The sequence below is a fragment of the Nerophis lumbriciformis genome, linkage group LG10, assembly GCF_033978685.3.
Source record: "Nerophis lumbriciformis linkage group LG10, RoL_Nlum_v2.1, whole genome shotgun sequence".
NCBI lineage: Eukaryota > Metazoa > Chordata > Actinopteri > Syngnathiformes > Syngnathidae > Nerophis > Nerophis lumbriciformis.
This window is the reverse complement of record NC_084557.2, coordinates 32,457,348-32,480,691: the sequence shown is the minus strand read 5'-3', so window position 1 is coordinate 32,480,691 and position 23,344 is coordinate 32,457,348. Positions and strand designations below refer to the sequence as shown.

The window sequence follows — 23,344 nt, the reverse complement described above, 5'->3', positions numbered from 1 at the left end:
TTTCCTCTTTGTGATGCGCTGTTATACAGTATATGCCTTGAGCTCTTATTTTGAAGGCGCTAAGAGCGGAAGTGATGACACGTTGGAGTGGAGCGTAGGTTTTTGAAAGAAGGTAAATAAAGTGGTCTTCGTGTAAACTGGAGCCTCCGTGTTTGTTATTTTGTAGTTTCATACAGTATAGGCGACATTTATAAACCCTCGGTTACACTTTTTTAAATAGATTCAATCTTGCACGTGGAAAGTTGAAGTGAGGGCTTTAGTTGATATAACACTCCCGTCAGGGGGTTCATTAATCCAGCACAACAGCGGCGCATGGACTTCATTTATAAGTAAAGGTAAGACCATAATAATGTGTTTTTATTAAATGTGATTTTTTTGTGTGCTACAGTTTGTATGTGTAAAGTTAAAGTTAAGTTAAAGTACCAATGATTGTCACACACACTAGGTGTGGTGAAATTTGTCCTCTGCATTTGACCCATCCCCTTGGGGAGCAGTGGGCAGCAGCGGCGCCGCGCCCGGGAATAATTTTTGGTGATTTAACCCCCAATTCCAACCCTTGATGCTGAGTGCCAAGCAGGGAAGGATGCTGGTATGAGCTTTTAAACATAACCCATTAACTGCTGCCAATCAAATGGTGAATACGATACTCTTTAGGGTTCATATGTTTGTAAATCTGACTGTGATGAAGTTAGTGCCTCACCAGCCATGAACCTCACCGCACGTCACTGGCACAATGTCATATTTCATATGCAGAAGGGTTGAGTGCAACATACTTGACTCGAGCAGTGAATTGTGCTTGTTGGGGTCCTAACAACCGAATAAACGTTTGTGATTGTGTTTCATCAGCTAATAAATGCACTGAAGCTTCATACCTGCATTTATATAAAGTATAGAAACATATATTCAATGCCAACTAGGGAAGTAATGGAATATTTAGCAACTGGACTTGGTTTCTAAATATTTATCCTTCTTTGCCACATTCCTGATGAGTTGTTGCCATCGTCATGCAGCAACTTGTTGAAACCCAGCAGTGTTGTCAGACGTAGGAAAAGTATCCCGTATGAACAATAATTTCATCCTTTTCATGTATGATCAATATTTCAAAACATCCTGCACTGCGCCTGATGTTGTGCACAGTTTCACATATCTTTTAAATGCCACGTGTGGGGTGCTGTTCTGCCAGCGGCAGTTATTTTCCAACAGTGCTGTTAGTTGTGCCCATTGTGCTCATTGTGCCCATTGGGTTGAGTTTTCTCTTGCCCTGATGTGGGATCTGAGCCGAGGATGTCTTTGTGGCTTGTGCAGCCCTTTGACACACTTGTGATTAAGGGCTGTATAAATAAACTTTGATTGATTGATTGAGGTTTTCTTTTTAAAATATGTTTTATTAACCAAGGTTTACCAAGAACCAATTAAATTGATTTTAATGAATTTCATTGGCAGACGTTGATTTGAGATACAAGTTTAGTTAAAAGTTCTGTCACAGAACCAATTAAGCGTGTAGGTTGACATGATATGGCCTAAAACTCATATTGCGACACATTTAGCAGCCAATTGAGAATGATATACATCACAATATGTAGTTATAATAGAACCATTTCAAAACAGGTTACAGATTACCAAGACTCTATGTTTGGCTTTTCCGACATTTACGCTCAGTGAAATTCAGTGGTTCTTAACCTGGGTTCGATCGAACCCTAGGGGTTCGGTGAGTCGGCTTCAGGGGTTCGGCGGAGCCTCCGCCACGGAGGTAAAGAGACATCCGACTTATCGTGTAAATAAAAACTTCTCCCTATCAGCGTATTATGGATACCCCCAAACAATGTTCCCTCTAATTTTCCATCTGATTTGCAGGTTTTTTCATTGATTGATTTATTGAAACTTTTACCAGCAGATTGCAAAGGAAGAGAATACACAGTACAGTTTACACAGTACAGTACATATTCCGTACAATTGACCACTAAATGGTAACACCCGGATAAGTTTTTCAACTTGTTTTTGTCCACGTTAATCAATTCATGGTATTGTGTGTAAGGTGTGTAATTTGTTGTGAGTTCATGCACTGTGTTGGTTTTGTTCTTTGAACAAGGTGATGTTCATGCAGGGTTCATTTTGTGCACCAGTAAAAAAACATACAACTTTTTCTTGAATTTGAAAAAGTATATATATATTTTTTTCACTAAAGAAGGGTTCGGTGAATGCGCAAATGAAACTGGTGGGGTTCGGTACCTCCAACAAGGTTAAGAACCACTGGTGTAGTTGCTTTGTGTTGATTTCTTATTAATGTATTATTTTCTCTCTAGAGTAGGCTATCATTAATCTACAGTACTTGGTAGGTTCCTCTTTACAGCTGGTTATTCCAGTTAGGCTTATGTTAAAATTTGCAAATCACACATTTTTTCTGTTGTTTCGCTGCATTACTTTTTATACACATACTCATACTTGCCAACCTTGAGACCTCCGATTTCGGGAGGTGGGGGGCGGGGGCGTGGTTGGGGGCGTGGTTAAGAGGGGAGGAGTATATTTACAGCTAGAATTCACCAAGTCAAGTATTTCATATATATATATGTATGTATATATATATATATATATATATATATATATATATATATATATATATATATATATATATATATATATATATATATATATATAAGAAATACTTGACTTTCAGTGAATTCTAGCTATAAATATATATACATATATATATTTATTTTATTATATATATATATATATATATATATATATATATAAGATAAATACTTGAATTTCAGTGTTCATTTATTTACACATATACACACACATAACACTCATCTACTCATTGCTGAGTTAAGGGTTGAATTGTCCATCCTTGTTCTATTCTCTGTCACTATTTTTCTAACCATGCTGAACACCCTCTCTGATGATGCATTCTGCTTCGTCTCCTTGTTGTGTGCGCGGTTGTGCACTGCACTCTCTAAAAGCCCTAGATGTTATTGTCACATATGCATGTACAGTAGATGGCAGTATTTTCCTGTTTAAGAGTGTCACAACATTGCTGTTTACGGCAGACCAACTGCTTTACGGTAGACGAAAACGTGACTGCTGTTGTTGTGTGTTGTTACCGCGCTGGGAGGATGTTAATGAAACTGCCTAACAATAAGCCCACATAAGAAACCAAGAACTTGCCCTCGATCATTCTGCAGTTATAACGTGATTGGGCAGGCACGCTGTTTATATTGTGGGAAAGCGGACGTGAAAACAGGCTGTCGACACGTCACTCAGGTCCGCATGGAGCTGGAGGGGGCGTGGCCTCCAGCTACGCCTGAATTTCAGGAGATTTTCGGGAGAAAATTTGTCCCTGGAGGTTTTCGGGAGAGGCGCTGAATTTCGGGAGTCTCCCGGAAAATCCGGGAGGGTTGGCAAGTATGCACATACCATTTCTTGCTAGGTGTGTCGCTATTCCTCGTCCTTTGGTGATTATATTTGTGACGTGTAATAATAGTTTATATTTGTTGTTTTGTTTGCCATCATTGGGTAGAGGATTAGTAACCTGGATCGGCTTCGCACCGTGGAAGGATATACTTTAGCCACCTCTGTCTAGACGCTGCGTTGCACTGATGATGCATTGGTTGCAGCATGTTGCAGATAGTCATTTTTCATTTTGCGTGTCATGGAGAGCGATTTAATTGAAATCTGTATTCTAGGACAAGTTTATATCATTTTTTAAATCATATATCATTTATGTTGGTTGTAGAAAGTCTGCATCTGACTTATCTGTCAATATAATATGATTTACAGTAAGGAAGGGATTCATATGGCCCCATTCCTGGGTGTATTTTTTGTGAGAGGAAGGTGGGATGTTAATCATTTTGCAAAGCAGTCTGTGGAAAACTATGGAAAGCACCACTTTACATAGCAACTGGTCAAAGTTGGAATTGCCACATTTTAGGATATTCAACACTCTACTGCTGTCTGCAACCCCCTGTCATGTTTCATGTGTCAGGTAAAACACGTACACGAAAGATATGTACAAATACACTGTAATTCACATATGTAACCACGGGTGTCTAATTGACCACCTTAGTTAAAGTAAAGCTGTAAAAAGACAGAACTGGAAAAGTTTTCAAAATTGGTCAAAACGAGCACTAACTTCATCTCTCCCTTGGTGGGACTCTGCACTTGCTGTTTCCTTGGAGGTAGACAGTTGTACAGGATGATTGAAAAGAGTTAAGCCCCAGCGAGCTGAGCAAGGTCTGACATTTGACTTCTTCCCTCAAGGTGCAAAGAGAGTTTTCAATGAGTTCCAGTGTCAGTGGCAGCAGCTGAGCTGAGCAGAGACAACACTTGATAGAGAGAGCTATTTAAAAGTTGCTGACACTTGCCAAAAAACTGAGGGCCAAGTTTTCCAGTTGACATATTTCAGGTGTCCAGCATTCACATCACTATGTATAAATCCAACTGGACATTTTACCAAAAGAGTCACAAATAATTATTTTTGAGTCGGGCTATAAGTCAGTGTGTATTTCTTTCCTTCAAACTGGCACTGTTGATATAGTAATATAGGTATCTAAACAAAATAGTTAGATTTCTGGGTTAGGGTTGGATTTTAATTGTAACATACAGTATCTGCAAAAGCTTCCTGGATGTGTGCTCTATGTTTGACGTAACCCTGCTTAATTAAAAACTAACAGAAGTTAAATCAATACCTCTGCAAAGTGTGTTTATTATAGTGTTGTCCCGATACCAATATTTTGGTACCGGTACCAAAATTATTTCGGTACTTTTCTAAATAAAGGGGACCACAAAAAATTGCATTATTAGCTTTATTTTAACAAAAAATCTTAGGGTACATTAAACATATGTTTCTGATTGCAAGTGTGTCCTTAAATAAAATAGTGAACATACAAGACAACTTGTCTTTTATTAGTAAGTAAGCAAAAAAAGGCTCCTAATTTAGCTGCTGACATATGCAGTAACATATTGTTTCATTTTCCATTCAATTATTTTGTCAAAATTATTAAGGACAAGTGGGAGAAAATGAATTATTAATATACTTGTTCATTTACTGTTATTATCTGCTTACTTTCTCTTTTAACATGTTCTATCTCCGCTTCTGTTAAAATGTAATATTAATTTATTCTTCTGTTGTTTGATACTTTACATTAGTTTTGGATGATACCACAAATGTTGGTATCAATCCGATACCAAGTCGTTACAGGATCATACATTGGTCATATTCAAAGTTCTCATGTTTCCAGGGACGTATTTACTGAGTTTATAAACATAATATGATTTTTTTTTAAAACAAAAGATGTTGTGATGCCAAAAAATATTGATGTAATCATAGTAGTAACGACTAGATACACTCCTGTACTTGGTATCATTACAGTGGATGTCAGGTGTAGATCCACCAATGTCATTTGTTTACATTTTGATGCCGGTGAGCTATGGTGTGTACTGAAGCATGTTTAGCTATTCCTCGTCCTGCAGGGATGATACTTGTAAGAAAATTACTTTCTTTGTCGCCATGGAGGCGAGGATTAATGACTTAGAAGTAGCTAACACACTGCCGACGGCGGATGGACGTTAGCCGCTAGCTGGCTAGCATGTCTTAAAGCACTTCTTCCTGAGGGCGTTTCAGTGTTATAACTTCACCTTTATCATCAGTTTTTAAGCCAAAATGCGTCCGTTCTCCCTTTTCTGTCTACACACATTGTCTGTTTGTAAGTACTCCGTGATTTTGCGCTACCTAACATGATCCTCTAGTCGTAAAACCAGCAATGACGCGACGTGACGACGACGGAGACCGGAGGGGTTGCGGGACCGGTACTTTTCAGAGGCGGTATCTTACCGAATATGATTCATTAGTATCACGATACTATACTAATACCGGTATACCGTACAAGCCTATTGTGTAGTCGACTTGGCAAGGCAGTACGACCATACCCGTAACAATGCAAAATTGAATATGAGATCTCACGTATGTCTTCTTAATGATATCTCCAAGACATAAAAGAGCACTAATCGAGACCAAAGTGGTTTTCTCATTCTTGTCAAATGCGTCTCCTAAAAAGTAAGTTTCACAGTGAGCACTGTGTGAGATCTCAAAATTGTCTAACAGTTGTCTCTTTTCCTGATCTCAACTCAGACAAAAATGGGAGATGAATGAGCTGGTTTCCAATATGTCCTAACATTAGCTATGTGCACATAGACACAATTAATCCGAATTAAAAACCTAACCAGAATAAAAATGCTTAAAATTCGTAAACACGCCATTCGGAAAATTCTGACCCAATCACACACGTTTCAATTAAAATTTAATTCTAAACAAGACGGGTGGTTTATTCCGAGAGGCATTCAGATTGGAGCGCATGTAAACAGGAAATTGTCTTCCCTATGCATGTCAGCTGTATTTTAGTGGTGGAGGGGGGACTACATTTAATAGTCTCGGAATGAAGCAATTGTCTTGCTGCTGTCTCCACCCATTCAACATTTACAGAAGTAGCGTTATATACTGTTGAGTTTGTTGCCCTAAAACCGAGACTAGCAAAAACAAAAGTATTGTATGGTGTGATGTGTTGATTTAACAATAAAAGAAGGCATCCAGTTGTGTCAACGAGCTGTTTTATTTGCGACCTTACAGCTACTCCCAACTGCTAACTGCTAGCCTCAGGCACGTAACATGAAGACGCCCTGAAGACGTCATGTCTGCGACTACAGAAACTACCGTACAACCCGTACATATCACAACGTCGAGGGCAGAGAGCAGCTCCATTTCAAAAAGACATGTAAAAAAAAAACTAGCGAACGGTTATAAAACTGATAAATAAATAACGTGACATAGTCGGAAAAGCAGTTTGTACATAGCGGGTGTCAATTATTCTTCTTCCATTTCCGTTAACGGTATGTGCTGCGCATGTCAAAATAAAGTATTCCGATTTACAGTGTGATGCAAGAAAATGCACGTCGTAATCGGATCATTTTGTCATGGTCCATGCACACAGTAACATTCTAATCCGAATTCTGATCAGATTAAACACATTTTTCCCATGTAATGTCGCAGTGAGAGATATACTTGGTGTTGTCTCTCACTGCTCACTATGTGAGTTCCTAAATTTGTCTCTTTTTTATCCAAGCAAAAAAATAAAATAAAAAATAAAAAGAGTAATCCATTTTAAATGTCACAATTTAACAGTACCTTAATATTTAATATTTCAGTTTATATCATGCCAAAATTTGAGAAAAATGATTAATGGATGTATGGTGTATAATTGTATAGGGTTTATTTACATCATTACAGTTGGTACAAGAAAGTTTGATCATATTACGCCTATACTGGCTCACCTGCACTGGCTTCCTGTGCACTTAAGATGTGACTTTAAGGTTTTACTACTTACGTATAAAATACTACACGGTCTAGCTCCAGCCTATCTTGCTAATTGTATTGTACCATATGTCCCGGCAAGAAATCTGCGTTCATAGAACTCCGGCTTATTAGTGATTTCCAGGGCCCAAAAAAAGGGCTATAGAGCGTTTTCTATTGGGGATCCAGTACTCTGGAATGCCCTCCTGGTAACAGTTAGAGATGCTACCTCAGTAGAAGCATTTAAGTCCCATCTTAAAACTCATTTGTATACTCTAGCCTTTAAATAGACCCCCCTTTTAGACCAGTTGATCTGCCGTTTCTTTTCTTTTCTGTTCTGCCCCACTCTCTCTCGTGGAGGGGTTGGCACAGGTCTAGTGGTCACGGATGAAGTGCTGGCTGTCCAGAGTCGGGACCAGGGGTGGACCGCTTGCCTGGTTGGGGAAATTGCTGATGACCTGTCTCCGCTCAGGATGGTTTCCTGCTGGCCCCACTATGGACTGGACTCTCACTATTATGTTGGATCCACTATGGACTGGACTTTCACAATATTATGCTAGATCCACTCGACGTCCATTGCATCGGTCGCCCTAAGGGAGGAGGGGGGGTTGCCCACATCTGCAGTCCTCTCCAAGGTTTCTCATTGTCAGCCCACTGGGTTGAGTTTTTCCTTGCACTGATGTGGAATCTGAACCGAGGATGTCGTTGTGGCTTGTGCAGCCCTTTGAGACACTTGTGATTTAGGGCTATATAAATAAACATTGATTGATTGATTGATTAATCATGTTCTACTTCATTTGTAGGGATGTAAATCTCTTTGTGATGGACGATTCAATTCGCATCTCAATACATGGGTTACGATGCAATTCAAAAACCATCTATTTATAAAACAGAATGTTTCGATGCTATTCGATTTAGTGTATGAACGATTGGATACTATTCGATTTAGCTTATGAACAATTTAATAAGATTTGATACGGTGTATGAACCACTCCATTCTATGATTAACATTTATTAATGGACACATTCTATTTTACACCACAAAAGAACAAAATCATTCCTTCCTGAGCATACGCTCCTCCTAATTTTAGAGAATAAATAGTTAGGACTTTGGCATCAAGCGCTGGGACTAGATCAGTCAAAGCTAAGTTTATGAGCATGAACTACTCGGATAAGAGGCCAAACATCTTCTAAGACAACTGATCAGTTGAATGCCATGAGAATAACAATAACCTGGATAAATAAATATATACTTCTTCAAATATAACTAAAGCAGCCCATTCTATAAAAGTGACATGCTTTCAGTATTTTCTATTTTTTAACACACAGCAAAGAGCCCCACAGTTATTTAATTAAAATAAAAAGGGAAGGGGGGTAATGGGCTTCCGGGACAAGAATGAGAAATGACTGTGTTGTGGGGATTAAAGGTTGTTTGACTGTTGCCGGAAAAGAGAGCGAGACACGGAGATTGAGCATGTTGTACGAAAATGCTGCATTTTGTGAAATAAAGAAAAACAAACTGGGAATCTGTCTGAGCCTCCATTCCTTGGAATGTTATAATATTGAGGGAAGGCACAGCACGGAGACGGTGTTGACGTTACATATCTTGTGGCCATCAGGGACAAGCAGTATGGACGGAGTCTGCACCATACTGAAGCAGAAGGAGTCTAATGCCAGCCAAGAATGTTAAAATAATATCCAATCGGCAGACATGTATCCATAAAAATATGGAGAAGCTGCTGAGGGTGTTTGTCAGAGAAGCAGATTGAGGGACATACTGTAGAAGTCCACTCTCCAAGGTAAATACTTTATGTTATCATTATATTACTTCATAAAACTACTGTAGTCGTTTGTAATACAGTACATTATATTGTATCGTTTTTCATATAATATTTCTTATCTGAAAGTTGTTTTTTAAGGAATGTTACATGTTAAATTGTGCTGTTCTGATTTTATTTTTATTTCAATGGGGGACATTGATTTGAAATACAAGTGTTTTGAGTTAAGATCTGAAGTGAAGTGAAGTGAATTATATTTATATAGCGCTTTTCTCTACTGACTCAAAGCGCTTTACATAGTGAAACCCAATATCTAAGTTCCATTTAAACCAGTGTGGGTGGCACTGGGAGCAGGTGGGTAAAGTGTCTTGCCCAAGGACACAACGGAAGTGACTAGGACGGCGGAAGCGGGAATCGAACCTGGAACCCTCAAGTTGCTGACACGGCCACTCTACAAACCTCGCTCCCCCTAACCCCGCCCACCTCAACGGACGCACGGATGGGTGGGGTGTTGGTGGTAGCGAGGGTGTATAATGTAGCCCGGAAGAGTTAGGGATGCATGGGATTCTGGGTATTTGTTCTGTTGTGTTTATGTTGTGTTACGGTGCGGATGTTCTCCCGAAATATGTTTGTCATTCTTGTTTGGTGTGGGTTCACTGTGTGGCGCATATTAGTAAGAGTGTTAAAGTTGTTTAAACGGGCACCCTCAGTGTGACCTGTATGGCTGTTGAACAAGTATGCCTTGCAGTCACTTATGTGTGTCTGCAGAAGCCGCATACAACATGTGACTGGGCTGGCAAGCTGTTTGTACAGGTTGTAGAGGGCGCTAAAGGTAGTGCCATCATAGCACGCCCTTATTATTGTTGTTTGGGTGAAAATAAGCAGACATTCGAGAGAATAATTGCTCTGAAATTTGGGAGTCTTCCGGAAAAATTGGGAGGGTTGGCAAGTGCGATGCTGTCAAGCGGCATGCATATAAAACTCACGGGCCGCTCTAACATAAAATTTTCATATTAAGGTGCGGGCCGCGTGTTTGAGACCCCTGGTTTATACATAGCACAAAGCAAAAAAAAAATTTGTATGCAGTGTTATTTCATTTTAAATTTCAAAAGAGTTTTGTGGCTCCCATTGTTTTCTTTATTTTGTGAAACGGGTCAAAATGGCTCTTTGAGTGGTAAAGGTTGCCGACCCCTGTCCTAGGGTCTCGTCAACTTCCGCAACCATGCTACAATTTTTGTTCCCTTTTTCAGCATATCGTTGTAAAATTTTAAAAGAGGATTTATTTTCTTTTAAAGCAAGCACTAATTATATTTTCTTTTGAACCCAGCTTGTTAGTAGCACGACAGCTAATTCAATTCCTCCGGTAAATGCAAGTAATATATCTCGCTAAAAAAAAAGGAAACATAACGACATGCTATAAATAAAACAAATTACTGTATCAACATTGTGTGCCTGTTTGGTGCTTCTCTCACAAGTGTTCCCAATATGAATAGAATAGAATAGAAAGTGTGTATTTCCTGTCTATAATAATAATATGACTCATAAGACTGTGCTATGGGGAAAAGGGAATCTATCATGTGCAAAAGGTAAAATGGCAAAATGAACTTTGAAATTATTTCTGTTGTATGGAAGACAGTGACAGTAATGGTGGGGAATTTCCATAACAGATGCCACATTATACACAGCAAAATTTATAGGACAACAAACACTGAGATGGATGTGTGCCATATGTCAAAGAAAAACAGCTAATAAATTGAAACCAACAGCTGGGCGTGTATATGAGAGGTGAAGGCCAGTTGAAGCATTCAACACAGCACAACACAACAACAAACAAACAGCCATTTACCATTGGAAGAACATTATTCAGTCTTGCACAGCATTTTTGCACTTTGTGATACTAGAAATGTTTGGAAAGGATTGTGAAGTGGTAGAAAAATAGCAGTTATGCTCCTTTTTCAGAAAAATGGATGGAAAATGGCCAGATTGAATAAAACCATGTTGTGTACTAACTTTGCAACCTCAACTACACTAAAATACACTCTTAACTATTCAAAATAAGGTTAATGGTGGGATGTCGATGTTATTGCCCACAACAGTCACTGCTTCAGTTCCATTGATACAATTTAATTACAGACACTAGGTTATAATAAGGTAATGCAGTGCCAGTAAAAGTGAGTAATTAAAATATCAATCATATTCATAATATAACATTTTTAATTTGAACGATGCTTCCAGATATAATGTAGCGTTGCTGGGGAGCACTTCCCTGTTCCCATCATGCCTTGTTGCGCATATTAATGAGGTATAGCTGTTAGTTTAACGGTTCGCTGTTTGTGAGTGCATTTGTTGCTCTAAGTTGCCTTTTTATGTCTTATCCCATTCCGTAATAGTCCCTCTGTGCGTTATGACATCCATGGCACTATATGTGAAAGGCAGTGCTATTTCCCATTCGTTGTAGAGCTCCTGGTAAGTCATTATTTCACATCCAAGAAGGGTAAATGACGCAATACTTCATATGTCAGCAGGCAAAGGTGGAGCCTTTTATACATGTTAATAACCATTAGCTGTAATAAATGTTGAATGTATAGTAATGAGACAATAGATGAATAGTATACACAGGGCTGCCAAGTTTTAAAAATGACAAGAGTGAGACTATCTGTGATGAGGTGGCGACTTGTTCAGGGTGTACGCCGCCTTCCGCCCGAATGCAGCTGAGATAGGCTCCAGCACCCTCCGCGAACCCAAAAGGGACAAGCGGTAGAAAATGGATGGATGGATGGACTTTAGTGTCATGATGCGTTCGAAGTAAATTAGCCTTTTTTAACATTGATTTGGCATGTTTTAATGTTGATTTGGCCTGTTTTATACCTTAAGACTGGTTTCCTCATCTTCCTGCACCGCGGCCATTGTTTGGTTGAATACTGATTTACAGTTCACCTCAAAGTGGATTCCAGGGACTCTCTGGGTCTCATTAGGGTGGTCTAAATTGAATCTTTTAAAGTATGTAACTCTGACAGTTTTGGTCCATTTGGTTCCATTTGTACACTCTCAGATTTAAGAATATACCTTGAAATTAAAATGTTCGAGAAACACAGCTTTACGGGGGTCTTAATTTATATTTACTAGTCTGTAACTCTGACACACACACACACACACACACACACACACACACACACACGCGCGCAAGCGCACCCACACACACATACACACTCACACACAGACCCACATTGAGAGTATTGTCTCTTTTTCAAGTGTGAACTGGCCAAGAGAAAAGGCAAATAAATGTTACACAGCTTTGCAAAAAATACAGGACAATGATAGACTTAGAACAGCCGTAAAACAGTACATATTAAGTAAGAAACTCAAGGAGAAATAGAGAATAAACTTTGAACGAAATTTGGTTATTATCTTTCTTTAGCAAGCAGGAGTGGGGTTTAAATATCAGCGCTGCTGGCAAGCAACTTTGTGGTGTGCAATCCTAAAATATTCTCCACTGCTACTGTATGTAGCCGAGCTAAATTTTATTCTATTTTATTTTAATTTTGGTCATTTATTCACATCATTTTTTGTGGTGAACTTCCCCCAAAGTGTTTCTCATTGTAAATAGGTTCCACTCTATTATTTTCCATTACATACCTTTTTGTTTCCCTGGGGGGTGATTTGGCGTTGCACCTTTGTGACCAGCTTCAGTGAGCACTGACGCTCGGAGCTGGTAAGTCACGTTTATGTCTCTCTCCTTTTTTTTTTATAAACTTTTTGGTTGTCGTTCTTAAAAGTGTTTTGTGGGAATGCGCACTGTCTTGTGACTTGTTGGTGGGCATGCGTGTTGAATTCCTGAATGTTGGTTGTTGAATTAGTGACAAAAAAAATACTTTTGTATGCTAAATGATGTGTGGATTAGCCTATTGCTAGCGGCAGTTGTTGCGGGGTTTCCTGGTCTCGTAAATTTACGCACGGGTAAGGGGCTCTGTTGTGTGTCTGTGTGGACATCTTGTGTGCCGCTCTAGCATTAATATGAGTGTGTATTATTTTCTTCTTTATTTTTAGTGGAGAGAGATCGTTTTTGCCGTGGACTGTGTGTGACGCCCCGTTGTTTTTGTTTCTGTTCAAAAAAAGGTATGTATGTTATGAGGTATTTTTGACATAGTTTATTGTATAAAAAAATATAAAAATAGTCGATGTGGGTGGGAAAGATGAGGTGTATTACTGCACATTTTAAGGATCATTTTTCTTAATATATATTGTTATTTGCTGAAGTATATATTTTATATACTGTGTTTTATTTAATTAATTTAATTGAGACTATTTTATGCTTTATTTACCTTTTCATTATTATTATTATTACTATTTTAGTTATTATTATTATTATTATTTCCACATTAACAAGACATAATTGAATTGAGTGAGCACTGACGCTCGGAGCTGTGGAGAGAGATCGTTTTTGCCGTGGACTGTGTGTGATGCCCCGTTGTTTTTGTTTCTGTTCAAAAAAAGGTGAATAAACCCTCCATGATTCAACTCCTGAGTGTGCGCCTCACTACAAGATACACAACGCAGAACAGTGACTGTTACATGTATACTAACATTCTCTTTCACTAGCTTCTTTTTTATTATTTCCCTATCTCTATTGTATTTCCTACGCTGCATTAATACATTTTCTACATTTTGTATTTGATTACAATAATCACACAGCCCTGTCATATGTGCCCCTGTTCATTTCAACAAACAATTGAGATATGTATGTCATAACCTCATTCTAGTAATGATATCTTCCTCCTTCCTATTTATATTGCTTCCTCTTATTACTCCTACACTCCTCTGGACTTTGTAATCCTGCCTACTTTTGTTTCTTTATTCCAACTGTCCTACCATTTTTTTTATTTAGTTATATCTTAACTATACTTTTCACTTCTGCTTTACTGTGATTACTTTCCATGGTTGTTTCTGTTTTAGTTATTGCTTGCTTTGCATACTTATCTGCTAGTTCGTTAACCACAACTCCTCATGAGCAGGTACCCAGAGAGATGTTATCACACTTCCAGCTTTATTTTTCCTAAAAATGTAATTAACTATTTCATATATTAAATCATATCTTGTTTCAGAAGCTATGTTTTCTATGCTGATTAATGCACTGCTGCAGTCCGAGCACACAACTTTACTTGCTTTATTTTTGTCTGTCCAATTATTTGCCATGTAAATTGTTATCAGTTACCCCGTAAAAACGATAACTGGTCGTTAATTATTTGTATTCAAAACTATGTTTTCTTGTGGAGCAATTGCTAAAACTTCTACTTTATTATTTATAGTTTAGATGCATCTGTATATTTTTTGACATATTCTGAATACTTCTCCTATATGCATTTTTTTATATGGTAATGATTTAAGCTTATATTCTTTAATAATTGCATATCCACGTCTGGGATGTCGTACATCTACAGCGGTATGCCAAAAATTGGTATATTATCATTAATTTGATCTTTTTTAAATACATTATATCCTGTTATCCATCCAAAACTCTTAATCTTTTTATTTTCTTTTTCTAGGCAACAAATGGCTGGCCAAAACGCAGACAAGACCCACCTTACGATGCTTCTGATTGGTTTTTATTGTGTGGTGCCTTAAATGGTTGGTTAGATTTTGGCTTAAGGGACTGATGAGATTGGTAAACTCAGTCAGTTACGGAAAACCGCAAGGGCCAAAGTTTATTACCATAAAAAAAATTAATATAGAGTAGTGAAAGGTGAATTATAAGAGTGAGATATGTCAAGGGTGGAGTGTGGCGTGAGAAATGGTTGAATTGCATGACTGTCACAGTCAAAACGTGAGGCTTCGCAGCTCTGTAAACAATATAATAATTAAAGATGAATACACAATCAAAATATAATTGAATCGTAGCCTCTGAATCGTAATCGTAATTGAATCGTGAGATTCCTACCTCTAGTGTCAGAGTATTTTTCTGTCTTTGCTCAAGCCAGCTTTATATTTCCTTATTTTTCCATGTTTCGATTTGTGCTTCCTAGCGCTGGTTGACTTTTTTAAGAGTTTGTCTTCACAATATTTAGTAAGCTGCTTATTGCTTGATCATTATACTAGGGCTGGGCGATATATCGATATACTCGATATATCGCGGGTTTGTCTCTGTGCAATATAGAAAATGATATTCGAGTATACGTTCTCACGCAGTTGCTTTTAGCTGCTGGCATTACACTACAGGCTCTTCCCACTCCTTCTTGTGTCTCCTTCTCACAGACAGAAAGCGCACCTTCTTACACACGTCACATACTGTCACGTCATACGTCACATACGTATACGCAACAACAGGGGGTCGTTTTGCTTCAAGTGAGAATATGTCGAACAGACAACCGCAATTTGTCAAGTGTGGGGCAAAAGTGTTGCTACAAAAAGTAGCACCACTGCTAATATGTAGCATAATTTTAAAAGTCTCCTGCTAGAGAATGAAGAGTGCTTACTCCGCATGTCAACATCTCTGTTCGGTGCCGCACGCCCACACCATCAAAATGCCGAGGCAAACATTTCCAGATCAACACCGTATGAAAAAAATAAGTCAACAACTAAAGGAGAATCTATGAATGTACAACTGTTTGTTTATTTTGTTGACCATTGACCGAAGAATACTAAACTAAACTAAACTACATAATGTCCACAGTAACCTAACACATAGTGAAGGACGAACACTATTTGATTTCCTATTATGCAGCTAATTTTTATTTGACAGTTATTGAAATATCTCGTGTGACATAATGCACAAAAGTGCACTTTATTTGTTGTAAACTATTGTAGGGGCATTCTGTACAAAAAGTGCACTTTAATTTAGTGTTGTTTTGATATGTCATCTTAGTGACATCATGCACAAAAGTGCACTAATAGCTTGTTTTAAAATGTCTTTGACAATCTTGCACTTTCTATTTTGGAAATGACATGAATGTTGGTGCCACTGCTTAATAACTGTTTAATAAATACAGTTATGGTCAATTGACTTAGTTGTGATTTCCCTCTCTGCATGAAAGTTTAAAATTAGCATATATTAATGAAGTATGAACAAGAATGTTTTAATGTAGACACATATAATCATCATACTGCTGTGATTATATGCATCAAGTGTTAATTCAAGGCTAAGGCAAAATATTGAGATATGTATCGTGTATCGCGATATGGCCTAAAAATATTGAGATATTTAAAAAAGGCCATATCGCCCAGCCCTACATTATACCGATTTTGCCATTCTGTCATTGTTTCAAGGCTTGTTTGTTCATACTATGTTTTTTTCAATTTTTTCCCATTCGAAATGCCATTTTTGTTTCTTGACTCTTTTACACTCTGGATTTTTCTTTTTTTTTTCTTTTTTTATATAAAACGCAATTTTGGTTTTACTTAATCCTTTGCCTTTAACTTCCACACAACCGTATCACAGAACACAGAACACAGACAGCTAGATGTTCATGCATTTTGCCCTAACCCAATTTATGGCGACGATTTTGAAGAACAAAACAATGAAAACAAAACCTACTTCAGTATGACACAACCACTCCCACTAGAGGGCGCTGTCCAGTAAACGTGTATCCTGGTGCGTCTGCGAGGTGTGCTCTCTGTCACAGCAGGGGCACAGTTGGTCATGAACTGTGTATCCTCTTCATCAATGATCTAAAAAATTATAAAAAAAAACATTTTCAAGCACATTCGACAATACCGCGATAATAATAACCGTGATAATTTTGGTCACAAGAACCGTAATAAGACATTTTTATATTGTTACATTTCTACTCTCGAAAATACTGTGTAGGGGAGCCCAGATCTTACAGTAATTCTGTACATTTTCATACCACTATTTGAGAGACAGTGCCCTCTGGTGATGAGATATGCATTGACAGAAGATACACACATCTTCCCCAATATATTGGCACAGCTCTATCCAAATACTTTCTGAAGTGAAACAAATCGAACATAGACAACAAAGTCTGTCATGGCTTATTAGGTCTATGACAGTAAACAACTCAAATAAATCAAAATTGAGTCATAAATTGATTATGAACGATGTATTTTTTTTCTCCCTTTAATTAGGACAATTTCTGAATGTATTCTTCTGTTTTTAAAAAAACAGATACTTGCAGTTAAGTGTAAAGTGTGAAAGAGAACTTCGTGTGGTCCTGTGTATTCAAGATGTGTCTGCTAGTTGAAGCTGGTTAAAGTATGTACACACACACACACGGATGTAACCGAGTAACCCATGACCTTCAACTGCCTTGGTTTGAGATCCGGTCCAGATCTGGTTCTGGTCTCTTCTTTGTCATTTTCCTGTTCTCACCACCTAAACACACACTCACACATCCTCCTCTGTAACACACAAGCACACATCCGCATGCAAATTCACAATGCACAAAGTCTGGAAACACATACTCAGCCAAACACAAGTACGGTGCTGGATTTCTGCAATGAACCCCCCACCCCATGCCTTTTTATTCAATCATTTTGACGTTAAGCCTGAAGCTCTGTCAATCAAAAGCAGACACAAACAAGTGGCTAAAAGGCATTGGTCGAGAGAGACAAAGCAAGCTGAGGAGCGTGAGAAGAGACAAGGAAGGCAGGAAGCAAAGGAGAGAGAAAATCAAAAGAAGAAAAAGGCTGAGAATCAAGTAGAAATACAAAACAAAGTGTCGTGTGAGAATGTGGAATGTGACATGTGTTCACAAGAAAACCGATTTTTTTTTTTCGAATAGTGTTGATTTTATAGAATTTGATTGTCACCTTAATAACAACAGGATGGACTTCTATTTCAACAGAGAGTAGTGTTTGCTACCAGTCCACTTTGATGGAAAAAAAAAATGTTTTTAACAAAATCAACTTTGAAACCAGGTATAAACCTACAAGACAGAAACAGACATTTGTGAACAAATCAAGTCTTTGCAGCAGTTATTTTCAGTGACCGATGAGAATCGATTCCTAGTTGCAAGCTGTTTGTTTGTGAGCCGTTTTTTATGCACATGCAGATACAGCTTAGACAGTTGCCTAAGGTGCATGTGCGTGCCCCGCGACTTTCGAATGGACTAGAAAATAAGTCAGAGTCACAGGAAACAACCGAGCATTTGGATTCACTTTTCTGGTTCATTGTTCTGATATGGATATGTAAAGTAGTTCAAGCATGCACACACCAGGTAGGGTACTACAATGTTGTATTCACATTTCTATCATGTCCTAATTTTTAATGTAGTTGTATGTATACTATATATATATATATATGTATATATATATATATATATATATATACATATATATATATATATATACATATAAATATATATATATATATATATATATATATATATATATATATATGTATACATATATATACAGTATATATACATACATATACCGTAATTTCCGGACTATAAGCCGCTACTTTTTTCCCTCGTTCTGGTCCCTGCGGCTTATACAACGGTGCGGCTTTTCTACGGCTTACGGTAACCAGGGGCGCGCACTACCGAGGATGCGCGAGACCGAGGCAGCGCACTACCGAGGATGCGCGAGACCGAGGCAGACATCTGGCGCCAGGTAACGAGAGCAAAACAAAGAGTAGGAGAGCGTCAGCGACAGTTTGCGCGAAGGAAGTGTTCATGCAAACACCCTCAATATGGAAAACAAACGGAGAAGTGCATATGATGATGATGAAGAGGACGGCGTAACGGCTGACGAAGCCGGAGCCGTTGATTCCACTGACGAAGAGGAAGGTTTTGAGAGCGAGAACAAAGGAGAGAGAGTGGCTGACGACGCCATTTTGGACCTGTTCTTCTCCAACACCGACAAAGAGGATTTCGGTGGTTTTAGTACGCAGGAGGAAGACGATGACACAATGATTAAAGAGTGACTTTTCATATACCGGTAGTAGGCTGGTTATTTTTTATAACGTAAACGGCCGCGGGACTGCACTTTTACTGCCATTTTACAGGCGAGCACTTTGTATTACTTTGCACCGTTGTATTATTTGTACTCTGCACGAATGCTGGCAGACATCTGGCGCCAGGTAACGAGAGCAAAACAAAGAGTAGGAGAGCGTCAGCGACAGTTTGCGCGAAGGAAGTGTTCATGCAAACAACCTCAATATGGAAAACAAACGGAGAAGTGCATATGATGATGATGAAGAGGACGGCGTAACGGCTGACGAAGCCGGAGCCGTTGATTCCACTGACGAAGAGGAAGGTTTTGAGAGCGAGAACAAAGGAGAGAGAGTGGCTGACGACGCCATTTTGGACCTGTTCTTCTCCGACACCGACAAAGAGGATTTCGGTGGTTTTAGTACGCAGGAGGAAGACGATGACACAATGATTAAAGAGTGACTTTTCATATACCGGTAGTAGGCTGGTTATTTTTGATAACGTAAACGGCCGCGGGACTGCACTTTTACTGCCGTTTTACAGGCGAGCACTTTGTATTACTTTGCACCGTTGTATTATTTGTACTCTGCACGATTGCTGTTCGCCATGTCAAAGATGTGAAAGTTTGATTGAATGATTGAAAGATGTATTGTTAATAAATGGGACGCTTTGCGTTCCCAAACAGTCATCTCTGTCCCGACAATCCCCTCCGTGGTAGCAGGAACCCCTATATACTACAGTAATTACACATCAAAACGCCTGCGGCTTATAGTCGGGTGCGGCTTATATATGGAGCAATCTGTATTTTCCCCTAAATTTAGCTGGTGCGGCTTATAGTCAGGTGCGCCTTATAGCCCGGAAATTATGGTATATATATATATATATATATATATATATATATATGTCTTAATAAGGTTATCCAAAAAATAGTGCTCGATACCGTAGTAGAGGAAACACCTCCTAGGTAACACATGAACCAATCACCACGCCCCTAGGCCAGCCTGTACCCACCCACTCTGTGCCCTATATAAACCATGGTATGCGAATGCTCCCATTAAAATCTCCTGACGATTGAGGGTACCCCCCTCATGAAACAGGCCTGTAGAGATGAAATAGTCTTGTGATTTTTTTTCCCCACACATACATATATATATATATATATATATATATATATATATATATATATATACAGGTAAAAGCCAGTAAATTAGAATATTTTGAAAAACTTGATTTATTTCAGTAATTGCATTCAAAAGGTGTAACTTGTACATTATATTTATTCATTGCACACAGACTGATGCATTCAAATGTTTATTTCATTTAATTTTGATGATTTGAAGTGGCAACAAATGAAAATCCAAAATTCCGTGTGTCACAAAATTAGAATATTGTGTAAGGCTAATACAAAAAAGGGATTTTTAGAAATGTTGGCCAACTGAAAAGTATGAAAATGAAAAATATGAGCATGTACAATACTCAATACTTGGTTGGAGCTCCTTTTGCCTCAATTACTGCGTTAATGCGGCGTGGCATGGAGTCGATGAGTTTCTGGCACTGCTCAGGTGTTATGAGAGCCCAGGTTGCTCTGATAGTGGCCTTCAACTCTTCTGCGTTTTTGGGTCTGGCATTCTGCATCTTCCTTTTCACAATACCCCACAGATTTTCTATGGGGCTAAGGTCAGGGGAGTTGGCGGGCCAATTTAGAACAGAAATACCATGGTCCGTAAACCAGGCACGAGTAGATTTTGCCAACATTTCTAAAAATCCCTTTTTTGTATTAGCCTTAAGTAATATTCTAATTTTGTGACACACGGAATTTTGGATTTTCATTTGTTGCCACTTCAAATCATCAAAATTAAATGAAATAAACATTTGAATGCATCAGTCTGTGTGCAATGAATAAATATAATGTACAAGTTACACCTTTTGAATGCAATTACTGAAATAAATCAAGTTTTTCAAAATATTCTAATTTACTGGCTTTTACCTGTATATATATATATGTATAGCAACCTCCACTACTTAAAAATGCTCATAAAAAAGGATCCAAGCAAATACAGTAGATTACATTGCATGTAGCATGTAGTGCTGCATAACCTGCCTCTCTAAAACCCGTGTCAAGTGACTTCGAACTTGACACCTCATTGGCCGGTTCTGAGACAGTGTCAATTAATTCAGTCTTAATTTACCGGAAGTGAGTGGTAAGTTTTGAAGCAACAAATATTTTTGCACTAAATTTTTATGCACTGAATTTGAACAAACATAATTTTTATAAGCACATATTTTGCATATTGTCAGCATAATTTGATTTAAAAGAAAAAATACGTTTACAAAATTCAACCATCCATCTTCTTCCGCTTATTCGAGGTCGGGTCACGGGGGCAGCAGCCTAAGCAGAGAAGCCCAGACCTCCCTCTCCCCAGTCACTTCGTCCAGCTCCTCCCTGGAGATCCCGAGGCATCCCCAGGTTACCTGGGAGACATAGTCTCCCCAACGTGTCCTGGGTCTTCCTTGTGGCCCCCTACCGGTCGGACATGCCCTTAACACCTCCCCAAGGAGGCGTCCAGAGGGCATCCTGACCAGGTGCCCGAACCACCTAATCTGGCTCCTCTTGATGTGGAGGATCACCGGCTTTACTTTGAACTCCTTCCAGATGACAGAGCTTCTCACACTATCTCTAAGGGAGAGCCCTACCACCCGGCGGAGGAAACTAATTTTGGCCGCTTGTACCCGTGATCTTGTCCTTTCGGTCATAACCCAAAGCTCTTGACCATAAGTGATGATAGGAACGTAAATTGACTGGTAAATTGAGAGCTTTGCCTTCCGGCACCACAACGAATCATTGCAGATGCTCCATGGACCCGCCTGTCGATCTCACGATCCACTCTTCCCTCACTTGTGAACAAGATCCCGAGGTACTTGAACTCCTCCACTTGGGGCAAGATCTCCTCCCTAACCTGGAGATGGCATTCCACCTTTTTCCAGGCGAGTACCATGGACTCAGACTTGGGAGTGCTGCTTCTCATCCCAGTCGCATCACACTTGGCTGTGAACCGATCCAGTGAGAGTTAAAGATCCTGGCCAGATGAAGCCTGTAGGACCATATCATCTGCAAAAAGTAGAGACCTAATCCTGCAGCCACTAGACCGGATCCCCTCAACGCCCTGACTGCGCTTAGAGATTATACCCATAAATGTTATAAACAGAATCGGAGACAAAGAAGTGCAACGCTCACTGGGAATGGATCCGACTTACTGCCGGCAATGCGGACCAAGCTCTGACACGATCATACAGGGAGCGAACCGCCACAATAAGGCGGTCCGGTACCCCATACTCTCTGAGCACACCCACAGGACTTCCCAAGGGACACGGTTGAATGCCTTCTTCAAGTCCACAAAGCACATGTAGACCAGTTGGGCAAACTCCCATGCACCCTCAAAGATATTGCTGAGAGTGTAGTGCTGGTCCACAGTTCCAGAACTAGAAACTAGGATGAAAACCACACTGCTCATCCTGAATCCGAGGTTCGGCTATCAGGCATAGCCTCCTCTCCAGTACACCTGAATAGACCTTTCCGGGAAGGCTGAGGAGTGTGATCCCACGATAGTTGGATCACACCCTCCGGTTCCCTTTCTTAAAGAGAAGAACCACCACCCCGGTCTGCCAATCGAGAGGCACCGCCCCTGATGTCCACGCAACTTCTGCCCAATCATCGCACTAGATTGAGCATGGTTATGGTAAGCTAGCAAAATGCAGGGAAACAAGGACAGGGGTTCCACTGATTCTGCATTAAAGTGAGTTTTTTTTTGGCGTTATGATACTGTAGTGGTTGGTGTGATACGCTTAAAGTGCAAAATCCTCCCTCCTTTATTAATATTACATTATTATGTCACTGTTACAACACAATTTCAGGGTTTAAATTCAACTATTTGGAGTATCTACTGCACATAGCATTGCCATGAATTGAGTAAGATTGTATAAAATAAGATAATGAGTGTTTAAGACTGCACATGAACTCTCTATACAGTCCAGATGTGTCACATAACCAGAAAAAAAATCCCTTGCTTTTGGAACTTGGAATATACAACTGGCCTGTAAAAGAAGTTTGCCATAAAGATAGGTGTGCTCCAAACACCAAAGAATAGTCACTGATGTTCCTGTCCAAATTAGCTTGTCAGTCCTTTTCATCCAGATACGTGCTGAGAAGTATGTGTGACAGATTGGTGCTCAGACAGAAAAAGAGATACAGGATGAGAAAGGACGAGAGAAGCTGTGGGAGACTGGCAAAGGAACGTTTGTTTTCACTGCAGAGGCTGCGGCATGTCTGTGTGTGT

General features: G+C 39.2%; 1 protein-coding gene across 1 annotated transcript in view; it reads right to left on the bottom strand.

Moving 5' to 3' along the window:
• The window catches only part of spon1b (spondin 1b), a 180,403-nt gene that overhangs the window by 132,608 nt on the left and 24,451 nt on the right, over positions 1–23,344 (bottom strand). Inside the window, exon 3 of the mRNA XM_061969800.2 lies at positions 16,652–16,785. Coding sequence (XP_061825784.2) covers positions 16,652–16,785 — 134 coding nt within the window. The remainder of the gene's footprint in view (positions 1–16,651; positions 16,786–23,344) is intronic.